General features: G+C 50.6%; 1 protein-coding gene across 4 annotated transcripts in view; it reads right to left on the reverse strand.

Moving 5' to 3' along the window:
- LOC101870528 (opioid-binding protein/cell adhesion molecule homolog) overlaps positions 1 to 15,648 on the reverse strand; it is a 209,100-nt gene that overhangs the window by 18,800 nt on the left and 174,652 nt on the right. For all 4 annotated transcript variants that reach the window (XM_034069551.1, XM_034069550.1, XM_034069552.1 and 1 more), the window contains one exon: positions 715 to 947. In XM_034069551.1, coding sequence (XP_033925442.1) covers positions 715 to 947 — 233 coding nt within the window. The remainder of the gene's footprint in view (positions 1 to 714; positions 948 to 15,648) is intronic.

Genomic DNA, 15,648 nt, shown 5'->3' on the forward strand with positions numbered 1-15,648 from the left:
ATCTTCTTTAAGAGGATTAGGAAACTTTCATTATCTTTATCTAACCTGAACTAACACTAACTCTGAAAAATTAATCTAGAGGCCGGACAAAAGCCGGGAGCTGGTGTAAAACCACAAGGATACAGAGTGGAATTCACCACAGTACTACACGGCTGCTGGTACCCAGATTCTCCCCAGCAGAGAAACTCTGCTTTGTAACCCAACAGGATCTGCTACACCAATCTCCAAAGCCCTTTGCAAAAGCCCTTCATGGCCCTGCAGTGACTTTGAGCCTCTCACACAATCTGCCCCTCTCCCAAACTTAGGACCTTGTGCTTCACTTTCTGCTCTCCTGAAGCATCTTCAGATGCATGCCCAGGAGCCTTGCTGATTGCTTCCCAATGTGCCAAGCCAAGCAACATGGTCCCAGGCAACAGAAATGGGTCAAATTCCCAGCAGGACACATCAGACCCTATTTCAGTCCTTAGGTGAGCTCTACTACATGTAATGTCCATACAACACAGTGAGGCTGAGATGACACAAGTCCATTTCCTGGCATGGCCAGCACTGTTCTGCATCCCCATTCCTACATCACTCGATCCCTGAAGCATGTATATTGGTTTGATTCCTACATCTCCATCACCAAGACAGCACTTCCAAACCCTTGCCAAGTCCAGACAGCTTCCCATATCCAACAGTCAATGCAACAACAGCATGAGTCACACAAAGACCTACCTTGCACGATGAGATGGACGCGTGAAGTCTTGGGGTGATTGTCTGTCTGCACGGAGCAGGTGTAGGGGCCTTCATCATAGACATCCACATTGTGTATCTTGATGCTGTACTGAGTCTTGGTGTTGGAGAGGATGACCACACGGTTGTCTATAGACCACTTGTCATTGCCGGCATACAGGATGGTGCTGCGGTTCAACCACGCTACCCGTGTGACTCGGTCATCAACAGTACATCTGCAAAGGAAGAGACAAGATGGTCACAAACCTGGAAGAGATCACACATTGAGCACCCACATTCCCAAAAAGCAGACACGAGCGCAACAGGAGCTCCCCATCACGTGCAGGCATGGAGATGGCACACACCATGGCCATGCTACCCTGTCCCCATGTCCCACATCACCACAGAAACGGCAGGTCCACCAAAAAAACATCTTTTTCTTTCACACAGAGCTGGAGAACCAGAGCCCAAAATCCTTTTTGCTTGACTTCCACAACCTACACAGACTTTCCATACCCATACAGTCCCAGAATCATTAGGATTGGAAGGGACCTCTGAAGCTCATCCAGCCCAACCCCCTGCCAAGGCAGGACCACCCAGAGCAGGTTACACAGGAACGTGTCCATGGTGGGTTTGAATGTCTCCACATTAGGAAGCTCCACAACCCCCTTGGAAGCCTGTTCCCATGCTCTGCCACTCTAAATCTGCTCTTCTCCAGACTAACCAGGCCCAGCTCTCACAGTCTCACCTCATCAGAGAGATGCTCCAGACCCCTGAGCATCCTTGTGGCCTCACTGGACCCTGTCCAGTAGCTCCTTGTCTTTCTTACACTGAGAAGCCCCAGACTGGACACAGCACTCCAGATGTGGCCTCAATAAGCTTTAGCAGAGGGGAAGGATCTCATCTCAGCCATGTCCATCTCCTCTCTTCGAACTACCCTTGCTCCATACCAAGACTGCCAGATGAAGCTGTCAATGTGCTGACAGTTCAGCTTGTCAGCACGGCCCTGGAGCCATCCCCAGGGTGACAGATACACCCACTGCCAGGGCATAGGGGCCACAGTACACACAGGAAGAGGGGAAGAAGAGAAACAGCTGGAGCCAGCGCACAGGGAAGAGAAGGGAACATTTGGACAAGCAGCTGTAAATCCTACAAGTGCCTTGAAAACACAACGCGGTTGTTGCTGCGATTTATTTCCTGCCTGGCTCCCACTGTCCCCGCTCTGAGACACGGCAGCTCCGGCCCGTGGTGCTGACTTATGCTTGGCAAAGAAGAGAGGGAAGGGAAGGGGGGAAGAGGGAATTAAAATGTTCCTGCAGAACACTGCTTTTTCATTTCGTCTGATAGATTTTTCTCCATCTTGTTACTTGTGGCCTCTCTGCTGCTGCCACAGCAGCAAAACCACCAAGGATTTGGTTAAATGAAGAGCCCAGCACCTCTCAGGAGCTTCATCTTTCCCAAGCAAGGATCACAGAAAGGAAACTTTCCCCTAGCAAACCATGAAAATCAAGCTTGATGTGAGCTTGTGGCAGCAGCAGCATCGCTGCTGCAGCTTTGTGCAGCCAAGGTGCTAGGAAAAGGCACCTACAGTCAATCAAAACCTCACACAAGTCCCTTTCCACACACCTGTAAATTCAGGGATGGGCTGGTGGGTTGTCCTTGTCCCATCCCCACCGCAGCACCTCTCCTGCAGAGGTTTCAGGGTGTTATATGCCTCCCTTGCTGGGACGGGAAAGCGTCACCTCGATCGACAGTATAAATCAGGTGAAGGGAAGGGGCGACACTTGGCATGTTTCAGGGTCCCTCCGGGTGCTGGCTTCAGAGCCACGAGCCATATATCCTCCTGCAAAGGAATAATGCTCCCTTTGCTGGAGCTGTACATCTCCGCCAGCCGCATCACGTAGGGATGGTGGGAAAGAAGGATGGCTTTCCACGCCTGGAATGCCGGGAGCCTGCCTGGGCAGCAGACGTGCTCCGGTTCCCGTGGCGGCGCTGGCTCTGCTCTGCCAGAGCGAGCAGCATCCTTGTCGGGAAGCAGAGCCCTCCCTTTGTTCAATTTAACTGGGGGAGAGCTAAGCAGAGCCAAGTTAAGTTCGGCCCTGGGGGATTCCAGTCTAGTGGACTATTACTGCTGTCTCACTTCATTATAATGAATAATAAAGAGATACTTACACACGGCTTCTGTAAATTATTCATCGCGTGCACCGAAAAATCAGGGCAGCAATATGTAAAACAGACAACTTGCATGTCTGTGCTCACATAAATAGGCAGGCTACAGCCCTGGGAGGGGCTCTTGGGTTCCCTCATTAGGGGTGAAGCACATTGACTAGGGTTTAAAGCGAGAGGGATGAGGAGCTCATGCTGTAACCAAACACATCCCTATGTCAACACATTTTGGGTGAGCTTCCCAGGGACATGTGGGTGTTTGGGGACCCCTGAGGACTGGACTCACCCGTTTTGCATTCCCAGCTCCCACTTTCAGCTCAGATCCCAAGTGCACAGGGATGCCCATAATATGGGAGGACACACACAAGAAAGGGCAAGGACAACATCAGCCACCCTTACCCATAGCTCCCAGTGACTGCTACCAGCCTCAAAATCACTCAGAGTAAATGGGCAGGAGCAAATGGAGACACCTATGGATTCATTCCCTCAATCTCACTCTTCACTTACTGTCACCCAATAACTAACATGGGTCTGAATCCCCCGGTTCTGCTTGCTGAGCATCCCGCTCCTCTCCACCAGAGCTTGGGTTATGCCCTGCAGCTACAGGTGATGAGGAACCAGACAAACCACCCTGCTTCACAACCAGCCCTCCTGCACCTCCTGGCAAGGTGTCAGAGCAGAGCCATCATCCATCAGCTGGCACAGAAAGGATTCAAAGGCAAATACACAACACCCCAAGGTGAGCAGCACCCCTCTACCTTCTTTAGCTGGCTTGGAGAATGATCCCCATTAGCTGCTAAGCTCCCTCGCCTGCTACCTCTTTCCAATTGACCAGGATTATGATAATGTCTCCGGTAAGCAAACAGGTAAAGAGACTCCTGCAAAGTGTTTAGATAAAGCAGACAAGCTCTGACAAAGCTGGAGAATAAAGCGGGCCAGGAGGTTTTCCCTTGAAGGGCTCTAATTAAGAACAAAGACAAACTCCCATTAACAGTCTCCTTAAGGCACCACATCCATCTCCAGAAGAAACCCTGCCACATGAGTCCAGAAGGGACCAAAGGTAATAAAGTGCCTGTCAGATGGGAAGGAAATAAACCTATCCTGGCTCTGCCATTCACCTGGAGTAAAACCATCAGCAAGGCAGGGGAAGATCTTGGGACTGATATTGTCAGCCCAAACCCCGACACCCACCTCACGCCAGTTCTCTTCTACAGGTCTTCTTCATGTGATATCTTCCAACACATCTGCTCCTCCATCTCTGTCACACTCAGACCCTCTCTGCCCTTTCTCTTACAAATGCCTCCCCAGTGTACCCAGTTTGAGATCACAGAATCCCAGACTGGTCTGGGTTGGAAGGGACCTTAAAGCTCATCCAGTTCCAACCCCTTGCTACAGGCAGGGACCCCTTCCATTGGAGCAGCTGCTCCAAGCCCCTGTGTCCAACCTGGCCTTGAGCACTGCCAGGGATGGGGCAGCCACAGCTGCTCTGGGCACCCTGTGCCAGCGCCTCAGCACCCTCACAGGGAAGAGCTTCTGCCTAAGGTGCTCTGACCTTAAGCAGAGTTTTCACCACATGCAGCCCTTAGGCTGCCTTCCACCATGACCTCTCTCTGCTACAGCATCTTGTTGGGGTGCCTCAGATGCTGGCAATGCACACAGTGATACATGTGGCCTCCCGGAGATGCCACATCCCAAGACACATCTTGATCCCCTTGCTCAGGGGGGACAAGACCTGCTGGAGAGATGAGGGCAATGAACCTGAACACAGCAGAACAAGAAGATGCGCAGGGGAGGGAGCTGGGGGCACCAGCGCAGCACTGCTTCCTCTTTAATTGCCCCAATTCCTCATCCTTAAATGCTAATTGTGAAGTTTGCCAAGGAATTCTTTCACTTAGTGTCAACAATACAAATAACTCCACTGATGCGTTCTTTGTGTTCTGCAGCACAAAGTGATCGGCTCCCTCCTCCTGGATCTATTAGGAGAGACCCCTGTGTTGTTCCCACAGCAGGGTCCTGCCTAGCCCCATCAATGACACTGACAGTACTTCCACGTGTTGGATGTGCCACTTTCATTCCCTGCTTTTCCCTGTCCCCATCACAGACCTTTCTATCACTGCTGCTTCAGCAGAGTTATGAGGGCAAAGGCTGTGGCTGCCCTCAGCATCTGCCCCATGGTGAAGGAAATATTGTGTCCAATGTCAGCACAAGTATTCTGGCACTGGTTTGGAAGGATAAATGGCAGGTGAAGAGCTGGAGGCATAAAACAAGTCTTGCAAACCCCTCTCTTGCAAGATATCCCAAAGGATGGAATGCTGGTGACCCCAAAATGTCGATGCACAACCCAAGCAGTACAGGAGACTGCTTCTCACACCAAGTGTGAAGCCTTCAGCATGATGCTCGTGTTTGGATCAACCCCAAACCCTCCTGCTTCCTTATGCAAACCAACAACGTTCTACTTGTAAATACTTCTACAGCCCTTCAACCTCAAACTGCTTTTCTGCCCGGGAGGCAACACTTCCTGCCAACATGACAAATGGAGATGCCAAAACCAGTCCCAAACTGGCTGGATGACCCACTTTTCAGCGGCTAAATTAGCTCACCCGCATCGGGAGCAAAGCCCCTCAGCAGTGACAGGGTGTTGCTTCATCCTGGGAAGTTACCACCCAAAAGAACCTGTCACAGGGGCAGAGGGAACACCTCAGCACCCTTGTCTTTGAGAAGAAACTGTTAATTACAGTTGCCTAATCCTAATGGGATTTCTCCTTTCCTTCTGCTATTTGCCCCAGCTACGGAGTTAACAGGCTCCAAACGCCTTTTATTCCAGGAAGCTGGAGCAAAGGCAGCGGAGATTTATTTGTAATCATTGGAAGTAAACACAAAAGAACAGAACCTGGCTGGGCTCCCACTTCGTTAAAGATGCAAATTAGAAGCAGGCCATCAACATGCGCCGGCTCTGCTAATCCTCTCCCAACAATGCGACGCGTCACATTAGCTGCGGGGACAATGGCATCTGCAGCGTGTGACGGCGGGTCTTGAACAACAGCTCCCCAAGGGCAGGCCTGTGCCGCCCGCCTTTCCCTCACTGTCATCCCTGATATTTATTCTCCATGCAGAGGGCGGGAGGCACTTTGTCTTTATTCCCAATCCTTTCCACTGGCACCCTCTCGAAGGCACCCGCAGTATCTGTTCTCCTGCCTCTCCCATCCATTCCAGTGCTTGGATATGGGATACCTCACAACATTCCCACACCATCCCAGTGCCTTGGCTTCACCCAGTATGACCACCTCCCACCCAGTCCTCACTGCTTGGTGATTCCCAACCTGCCACTGCACCCATGTCTCCCATGGGAAAACAGAAGAGTGTGGGATGCTCAGGAAGCCTGGTTACCCTAAACTCTTTTTCTCTACCCTGTTAACATAGAAGCATAGAATGATTACAGTGGGAAAGGACCTTGAGCTCATCCAGTTCCAACTCCCTGCCACGGGCAGGGACCCCTTCCACTGGAGCAGCTGCTCCAAGCCCCTGTGTCCAACCTGGCCTTGAGCACTGCCAGGGATGGGGCAGCCACAGCTTCTCTGGGCACCCTGTGCCAGCGCCTCAGCACCCTCACAGGGAAGAATTTCTCCTTCCATCTAACCTAAATCTCCCCTGTTTCAGTTTGAACCCATTACTCCTTCTGCTATCACTACAGGCCCTTGTCAAAAGCCCCTCTCCAGCATCTTTGTTGGCCCCTTTCAGCACTGGAAGCTGCTCTAAGGCTCCCCTCTGGTAGCAGTTTGCCTGATGCTCCCAAGCGCTAGAATAGAAGCTGCTCCCCGTGACAAATCCAAGCCCCAACTGATACATTAGAGGTTGCTAAATATAAAATATCCATCTGCAAAGATAATAAGCCTGCGAGGGCAGGGGCTGTCGAGTTGCTCCATTTCAGATAGTTTAATGGTGTTTTGGTCCATGACTGCAGCTCCCAGACATTAGACTGATAACAAGATGATGAGGAGGGCGGGAGCTGTCTGCGCTCAGCATCCCAAGTCCAGACTTAACACTCTCCGTGCAGACCCGATATCCATAGGATTTCAGTGTGATGACCTGAGGAATGCAAAGCATGGCCTGATGCTGGGCTGTGGCTGAGCTGAAGGTGACATCAATATGGGGAGGGGTCTGCACCCCCTTGGCGTTGAAGGCCCTGCACCCCGTTTTGGACCCAGGTACCACGTCTTCTCCCCAAAGCCATTTGTGGGATATTCTGAATCAATGTTCCCCATGGAGCAAATCCAGAAAGCCCAGTTAGCTCTGTTAAAGCAAGCTAAGCTTTTTGTTTCTTTCCTAAAGCCCTTCTTTCTCTCTTTATTGCTTTTCCTTCCACCTTGTGGGGACACACGCGGCCCTGGCAGCATCATTGGCAATGGGAGGAGTGGTGTGATGGGGTGGGATGCTTGGGCATGCTCTGCTCTCATCTCCCATTTGATCTTCCCATTCTAAGTCCCTTGTTTGGGATACAACTCATCCATACCCTGACAACTCAGGGTCTCCTCAGGAGCCCTCTGCAGCCCCAAGGGAGGTTGGAAGGCATTTGCTTAAGCCCTGATAGCTGACAGCAATTACCAGCTTGAGAGACATCTTCCTAAGGAAATAGGAGATGGCAGCAAGAGAAATAAAGAGAACTTTGGATAGAGCAAATCAATGGAGGTGTTTATAAAGCAGGTGGCACTTAAATGCTAACATCTGAGCTGGTCAATGGTGGTGGCAACACCTGATCTACCAAATAGAGATGAAAATGAAGGCACTGAGCAGGAGCAGCCAGTCCAGGAAAACTGTGGACATGGGAAAAGGTGCAGTGAGGCATCTTTCCTTGCACTGATTTCCACCTGGCTCATGGCTACTGTGGTTTGAAGAAGGCTGGAACATACCCAGCTCCTCTCCAAAGAGATGACTGATGCCCACCAGCATTTAACACCAAAGGATTGTTACCTGCCCCAGGAAACAGCCCAGAGAACCCTCTTCTCACTGCCACATTCCCCTCTCCCTACACTGGGGCTCTGAACTACATCCCAAAAAAGACTGAGACACCCACCAACCCCATTGAAAAATGCTGATTAAGGCCACAATCCAGCAACATTCCCCCCTTCCAGCACCAGCACAGCCCCATGCCTCAATCAGTGCCCATGTACGGATTCAATCAGTGCTAATCTAACACAATGCAGCACCTGTGCCCTGGCTGATTTCTAGTGTTCTTCAATCAAAAGGAGAAGAACAGTGGAGTTTAGCCCTTACCATGCCCGCATAAGCCGAACCTGGAGCCCTCTACAGCTCTGGTGGGGTTCAAAGTTGGATTTTCCCTTGCTATTGTTTTTCCCTAGTTTTTCTTTGACTTCCCAAGCAAGAAGAGACAAAAATAGCCACTCCTCTGTCACACTTAGGCATGTAGTTAACTACTAGTAATTAACACATGGCAATACAAGGCTCCAACCGCTATGATTCACGCATTCTGATGGGACTGGTGACCATCTACATCTCAGCTGGGCAAGGGGGCTGCTTTGATCCTAGGAGAAGGTAGCTGCAGCTCCAGCAGCATACCACAGCCACAAAAGAAGAAAGGATGATGATTAAAACACAAGCCAAGGGCATCTGTGACAGAAGGAGCTCACATATACCCTGGGTAAAGCAACTTTACATCTGCCCCTGGCTTGACCTAAAGCCATACCAGGGTGACAATGCAGCAAGAGGGGTGGCAGAAGGGATCATAGTGACAACCCCACAATGGGTCCTTTAGGGAAATGATGACACTTTGGGGTCTGGATGGAAACCTGCCCACGTCTCCATTACATGTGGTCCTCATGCTCTTGGTCACTGTGTCCAATTGAAGACAGGAGGAAGGAAAACTCTTCTCCAGACCCCCCAGTAATTCCACCTAAAATATATTTGTCATGAGACACCCAGTTCTATCGCTGCAGCTCTTAAGGGTAATGGAGAGGTTTCAGTCTTTGGAGGATAAGTCTCAGGCTCTTGGCTGCTTGCCCGGGAGGATTATTTTACATCAGGTTGAGTTCTGTAGTAATTATCTTCAAAACAGCTGGACTGCTGGATAAACTCACTGCATCTTAATGCACAGTACAAGAGCAAATACAGCGAATCCAACTGCAACTGCAGACAGGCCTGACAGATAGGTGGGAAAACCACTCGGTGGTGTTTCAGACACCGAGGCGCGGGGCTTCTCATGCATTAGGGGTGAGGAGGCATTTTCTCAGTTGAAATCGATTCAACCTTCCTACAGGGACAGAGCAGAGGGGGAAAGGAGATGCCTGATGAAGATGTTTTACCCCCGAGCACAATGGAAGGAAAAAAGCACCGTTTTGCTGACCCTTCCAGCTGAAAAATTAAGTGGTGTTTGATCCCAGTTGGAAAACTTGGTGTTTCACAGTGCCCTGAGCTTTCTATAAAAGCCCAAACCTTCCAAGCTCTCGGCTCCATGCTGCAATGCCAGTGGGCAGATGTGCAGGGAAGGAGGAGAGGAAAATCAGATCCCTCCATCCATACCACTCATACCTGGGCATCACTTCCAGCACATTATGTACCCCATCCCTGTGGGATGCTGCTGACAGACAGACAAACTGAATCCCAAACAACTGACCTGGACATGAGCATCTTCACCCCAATCACTAAAGGAAATGAGAGGGGAAGAAAAAAAACCCAGTGCCTTCAGGCTGGTGCTGCAGATTTAGGTGTGGAATCCTCACAGGCAGAACTAATAACCACTCAAAAGAGGGAATTCTGCTGATGGAAGGTGAAGCCATATTTCATGGAGAACACCGAGCAGCGCTCCTGCCAAACAGGAGTGCTGTGAGTGACCTGGGTAAGCCATCAGGCCAAGATTAGAATTGCCAGTTTGCAGAGATTTCACCAGCAATTAAGCAAAGTTTAATAAGCCACCAGAGGAAATCCTCTGCTCACTGCCCCTAAGCCTTGAATAAACCCTCTCCTTTCCATCTATTAGGATGAAGGCTGCATGCTTTCTGCTATGGAGCTGGGCAATAGCTGCACGGCACCACCAGATAAAGAAGTCATCACCAGGAATCATAGAACCAACCGGACTGGAAAAGACCTTTATGCTCATCCAGTCTTACCATTCCCCAGCATTGCCAAGGTCACCACTAACCCATAGCACTGAGGGCCTCAGCCCCATGGTGTGTGAATTGTTCCAGGGATGGGGACTCCACCACTTCCAATGCCTGAGCACCCTTTGGGGAAGGAATTGTTCCTCAGCTCCATCTGAACCTGCCCTGGTGCAGTTTGAGGCTGTTTCCTCCTGACCCATCCTTTGTTCCTTGGCAGCAGACCTGGCTCTATCCTCCTGTCAGGGATAAGGTCCCCCCTGAGCCTTCTCTTCTCCAGACTGAGCCCCCCAGGCCCCTCAGCCGTTCCCCATCTCTCTTGTGGTCCAGGCCCAGCACCAGCTCCATTGCCCTTCTCTGGCCCCATCCAGCACCTCAATGTCTCTCTTGCACTGAGGGGCCCAAAACTGAACACAGGATTCAAGGTGCTGCCTCCCTAGTGCTCAGCACAGAGGCACAATCACTGCCCAGGCCCTGCTGCCACACTGGTACTGATACAGAGATAACAACTCCCTTCCTGAGCATCACTGAGGGCTGGATCCCCAATCCCAGCTACCCAACTCCATTCAATGAGGGGGTTTATTTGTTTGAGTTGTCCACGAAGATCCCAAATTACATTATCAGATCATAGTCCTGCTGCTGATTTATTCCTTCTTTGTTCTTCAAGTCTTCGTACATCTAAGCAATTAACCTCTCAAAGAGCTGGAGAACACATAATTATCCTCATTTGTCTAAACGTCACCAAGATGGCTGCCTTTCAATTAACCTTCTGGGAATGGAGGGAAGTTGGAGTGCTACAGTGATCATTTCCAACTTCAGCGGAGGCTTTTTTGCCTTTCCCTTTCCCTTAAAGTCATTTAATTGAAGTATTCAGATGATAAAATATAGCCAGCGAGCTGTTCCTGCAGGTAACGGGATCAAGAGGGGGCTCGCAAGTGAGAAAGAAGTCAAATGAGGTACAGTAATATTATATCAATACGTGGCACTTCCATCTAAAAATATCAAAGCACTTTGGGCTTATTAATGAAGGGAATTGGCATTCCCCTCCCTGGGCTGAGGTCTGAGATGTACATCACTTCTATACAGCATCACTACCAATGGGGAAACTGAGGCAGGGAACCAGCAAGGAGCCTGCTGGAACCATCCCAAGAGCATCTCCTCTGCATCCCAACCCAGGGAAAAGCAGTTCCTGTCCAGATCAGCACAGGGAGATGTGGCCACAGCCCTGCTGCTTGGGTTCTATGTTCCTATTAGCCCAAGTGATGCTGAGGGAGCTTTTGCCACACTGCAGGAGCGAGGAATTCCTTCCTACCCATTGCCTTGCTAATAACTATGCATCACACCCACCGGGAAAGCACCAGGTCAAACCAGGCACCAGCATTAAGCGACACACCAGCGACGTCTGGCACACACAGGGAATATTTATACACACAAATATCTATGGGAAATAAACAAGCAAAGCCCCAAGTTCATCTCATCTCCTCCCCAGTGACAAGTGTGGCTTCTCAATTCCTCCTGCTGCCACGGCTCTGCTCCCAGCGTGAAACCCAGCCCTTCAAATAGCAGTTTAGGATCCAGAGCATCGCTGAGCCCGGATTTCTGCTTCCCACCTCCAGCGAATTGAGGTGGCCACCACAGGGTGAAACTTGCCCTCCCACAAGCACAGCGGGTTGGGAGAGGCTGAGACGGAGCAACCACATGAAGGGAAGCTAAGGCAGTGAGAGATGGGGATGCAAACCATCATGGAATGGTTTGGGTTGGAAAGGACCTCGGGATCATCCAGTTCCAACCCACTGCCATGGGCAGGGACACATCTCACTAGACCGTGTCACCCAAAGCTCTGTCTAACCTGGGCTTGGAGCATCCTGCCCTAGTGGAAGGTGTCCCTGCCTGCAGCAGGGCATTGGAACTGGATGGGTTTTAAGGTCCCTTCCAACCCAAACCATTCCATGATTCTATGGTTCTATAATAGCCCTGAGTTTATTCTCAGCACAGGCTGAGGGCAACATCATTTAAATACAGGCCAGAGCGAAGGTACCTATCAATAAATCTTTGCTTTTGGCTCTTGGGCTTGACAGGAAGCCTATACCTGAAGCAGAGAATTCAGACCGAGTCGGAGGCACGGATAAAGGCTCTGCTTTATGGACAGCCATTTGAATGTTTCCTTTGAGTAATGGCCCTTGCAAATTAGCACCCCAGTGGCCAGAAATACATATTGTGCCAAGGGCAGGCAGCTCCTGATCCAACATGGGTGATGTGGGCAAGTAGAACCCAAGGGGAGCCGGGATCCTGCAGTCAGATTCTATCCCGGCCGGGATGATGAAGCAGCAAGGAGAGCTCAGGGGGGGATCTAAAGGAATGGTGAGGAAATGGAACTGAAAACAATCCATGAGGGGCTAATGGGTGGAAGAGAGAGGACAGGAAACATTTGGAGGGAACTGATACTGCAGTGGCATGGCATAGCACAGCATCCCAGCCCAACATCCCACACCTGCATCTCCTTGCACGATCAACACTATGGATGTCTGGATCTCACCAGAGCTCCTCTGACCATCCGGGAATAACTGGAAAGGCTGGAGGTGCCTTCAATGCTGTAGTTGCGCTAGGGACAAGGGGGGATGCTCTGGTGATGGAGAAAAGCAAGCCTGCAGCCAGCAGGGTCCAGCTTCTACAGCACAAATGTGGTAGGAGAGATTGAGCATCCCTGCATCCCGGAGAGGACTGTCAGAGAGCAACAGAGAAGTAATGTGCAGCTGAACACAGAGCAAGCAGGGAGCATGGAGCAGAAAGTAGAGCCTACCTGCTCACCCTCCCTTTCTGACTCCATCTGTCTCCCTCCTTTCCTCCCTCACCCCCTTCCTTCCCTTCCATGCCTATGTAAAGCCAAAATGCAGCACATTCAGAGCACAAGAGCCTGTTGCCCCCAGGAGCCTGCTGATGCTTCCCCATCCTCAGCATGCCACCTGCATTTCACTTCAAGGACTGAAAAGGATGGGTGGATAGAGCTGGAAACCAGCTCAGAGCCTGGAGCAGGAGTTTGCATCCTCACTGCCAGACCAGTTCCTGCTCTCAGTGGGTCACAAACCAGAGCCCTGAACAACCCCATGCCCATAGCACTAGTCCCTGCATCTCTCAGACAACTTAAACACAGGCAAGTTGCACTTTGGGAGCGGGTGGCTCCTCCTGATGCTTCCACTCGCTCTGCCAAGTTCCAGCCATCTAGGACATGATGCAAAGAGACAGCTATGAACTCACTGGGAGAGGCAGGAGTTTCAGCACAGTATCAATAGCATTCCCGAGGCACGGAATAAAGCCTGCGTGCCAGCCACTGGTGCATGCTTTTCCAGGCACTGAGATGCTTCAGGGTAGAAGGGAAGTAGCAGCCTTTCAGAGGTACCACACATGCTTCTCCATCCACACTAAGATGCTGCTATTTCATACTCCACCATCTCCCTTCAGGGTTGGAGGTCAAACATCAGAAGTTTGCCCACAATCACTAAGCTGAACGAAACAACTTCCATTCTCCCTGGAGGTTCAGGGCAATCTCAGCCACTCAGGGACATCCCATTTCATTTATAGCTTCAAAGAGTGGCCAAAGCCTCCCTGGACAGTCAATCTGTGGTGCTGTCACACACTAAGGACCTCAGTAAGGGGAGCTGAGAGCTGTTCTGGGAAATTCCCAAGGCTTTTTTACCCGGAACACTGAAATAAGAGGATGATGATGCCAACTCTTTCTGCTACACCTATGGAGCAGGGAGCCAGGCACAAGGCATGCGGGAATCATCTCCTCCTGGCAAAGCTGCCGACTCAAGGAGAAACATAACCCCCTCGATGAAGGGCCTGTCTAGTTTATTATAACATCGGCTTTAATTTATGCGCCTGCCTTTTATGATCGTTCTCTATCACTGTTCCTGGGGCTTATTTATAGAGGGCCATTAGCACAGAGAGCAAGCCCTGATGAGGGAGCATTTGCAGCTCTGCCAAGGGACCGGGATATAAGCGGAGCCGAGGAGGAGGAGGCAGCTCCGCTCCCGAAAACCAAGCAGGATGATTTGATCTCGGAGCGCGCTGCAACTGCATTTCCTGTGCCTGCAGCCTCCTTCACATGCACTCTGCTGAATTCCCCAGCCCTAAATAAACTCGTTTCGATGAGAGCCTCAGATCTGACCATCTGCATTGAGCACAAAGGGGATGCAGGGAAAAGCCTTTTGATGGAGCGAGGGGAGAGCTGATGGGGTGAGGAGGGGGAAGGCAACATCAACTGCATCCAAGCAGTGCGTCACTGCCCACACCAACACTCATCGCTGCCTGCATCCCAATCCTGTGCCCGTCTCATCCTCTTCCAGCTGGCAAACACCCTGTGATATTCAGGGGATACCAAAAGAATTCATCCCTACATTTTCAAACATCCCTATTTCACCACCGATTCATCCCACACTCCAAACTCCAGCTCAACCCAGACAAGGCACAATCCTATGTTGGGAATTAAAGCCTAAATGAATTATTAATTAGAGGCACAGGCAGGGTACAGCCCACCCCCAAAATACACTGATGTGCAGGGGAAAAATACACTGGTTAACACACAGCTAAGGAGGTAGGTGGGTCTGTTGGCAGCCAGAGATGCTGTAAAATGAATTTGTATGATCAAAGCCTTCCCATACACTTTGCAGGTAATTTGTGACGAGAACAAAAGCTTTAAATTCATCCACTAAATTATTCACTATGAATCGTCCTCCCAGCTCTGGAGCTTGTGTCCTTCAAGCTGTTGGAGGTGGTGATTACATCCCTTCAGTGCATGGGGAGGCCTAGGGGAAGCGGCTGCAGGAAAGACAGAGCCACTGATCCAACATCAGCGATTGATTTACAGAGAGGACTTGGGAGAGGAGAGAACCACCCTCAGGACAAAAGAAACTTCAAGCTCAAACCATCACATCCAGGGGTTTTCTGTGGGTTTTATGTGGTTTTGGCCTTTTTTTTGTGCCTTTCCTTTCTTTTTCCGCACCAAGCTCCCACTGCAGGCGGAATAGATGATGCTGAATTATTTTGGAATATGCTGAGAATGCCCTGCTTGGCCAAGCAAAGCCTCATAAATCATTCCTTTGCTCCCACCCCCTTTCCTGCTCTTGATCTCTCTTTCAAGCTGTATAATGCTCATGAAGCCCGTTACCCTGGCACCACAAGGCACAACCTGCTGCCAAGGGGACAAGACTGGGAGAGATGGATGGCACCAAAAAGGAAGCACTCGGGTTGCTAACAAGGTCCCTTTCTTCCCACAACCAGGTTTGGAACTCACCTAAAGCTCCAAACATGGAGCCAAGGAGCTGGGGCCAGGCATTGCTCCAGCTCACATCCCACTCCAAGTGCCAGCGGGTAGCTCAGCACTTGTTGCTCTGCTGCCTTTCCTCCAGAGTCCCTCTTAAGGGTACATCACATTCTCCTGAGTCATGGCTCATCAATGGCTTCTGGAAGAATCAGGCTCACATCAGGAATGATGCTGTCAGCTGGCTCCTTGCACCACAACTAAAATCACACTTTTCCCTAAAAGCCCCAAAGCTGAAAACTGAATAGGGCTTAAACCCTATATTCAAAGGGCCTTCCAGGCTTGGGAAGCTACTGACAAGAAGGGTCAACAAGAAGCTAAGATTAAACCCCATTCTCTCCT

Source organism: Melopsittacus undulatus, chromosome 15 (genome assembly GCF_012275295.1).
Source record: "Melopsittacus undulatus isolate bMelUnd1 chromosome 15, bMelUnd1.mat.Z, whole genome shotgun sequence".
NCBI classification, from domain to species: Eukaryota; Metazoa; Chordata; class Aves; order Psittaciformes; family Psittaculidae; genus Melopsittacus; species Melopsittacus undulatus.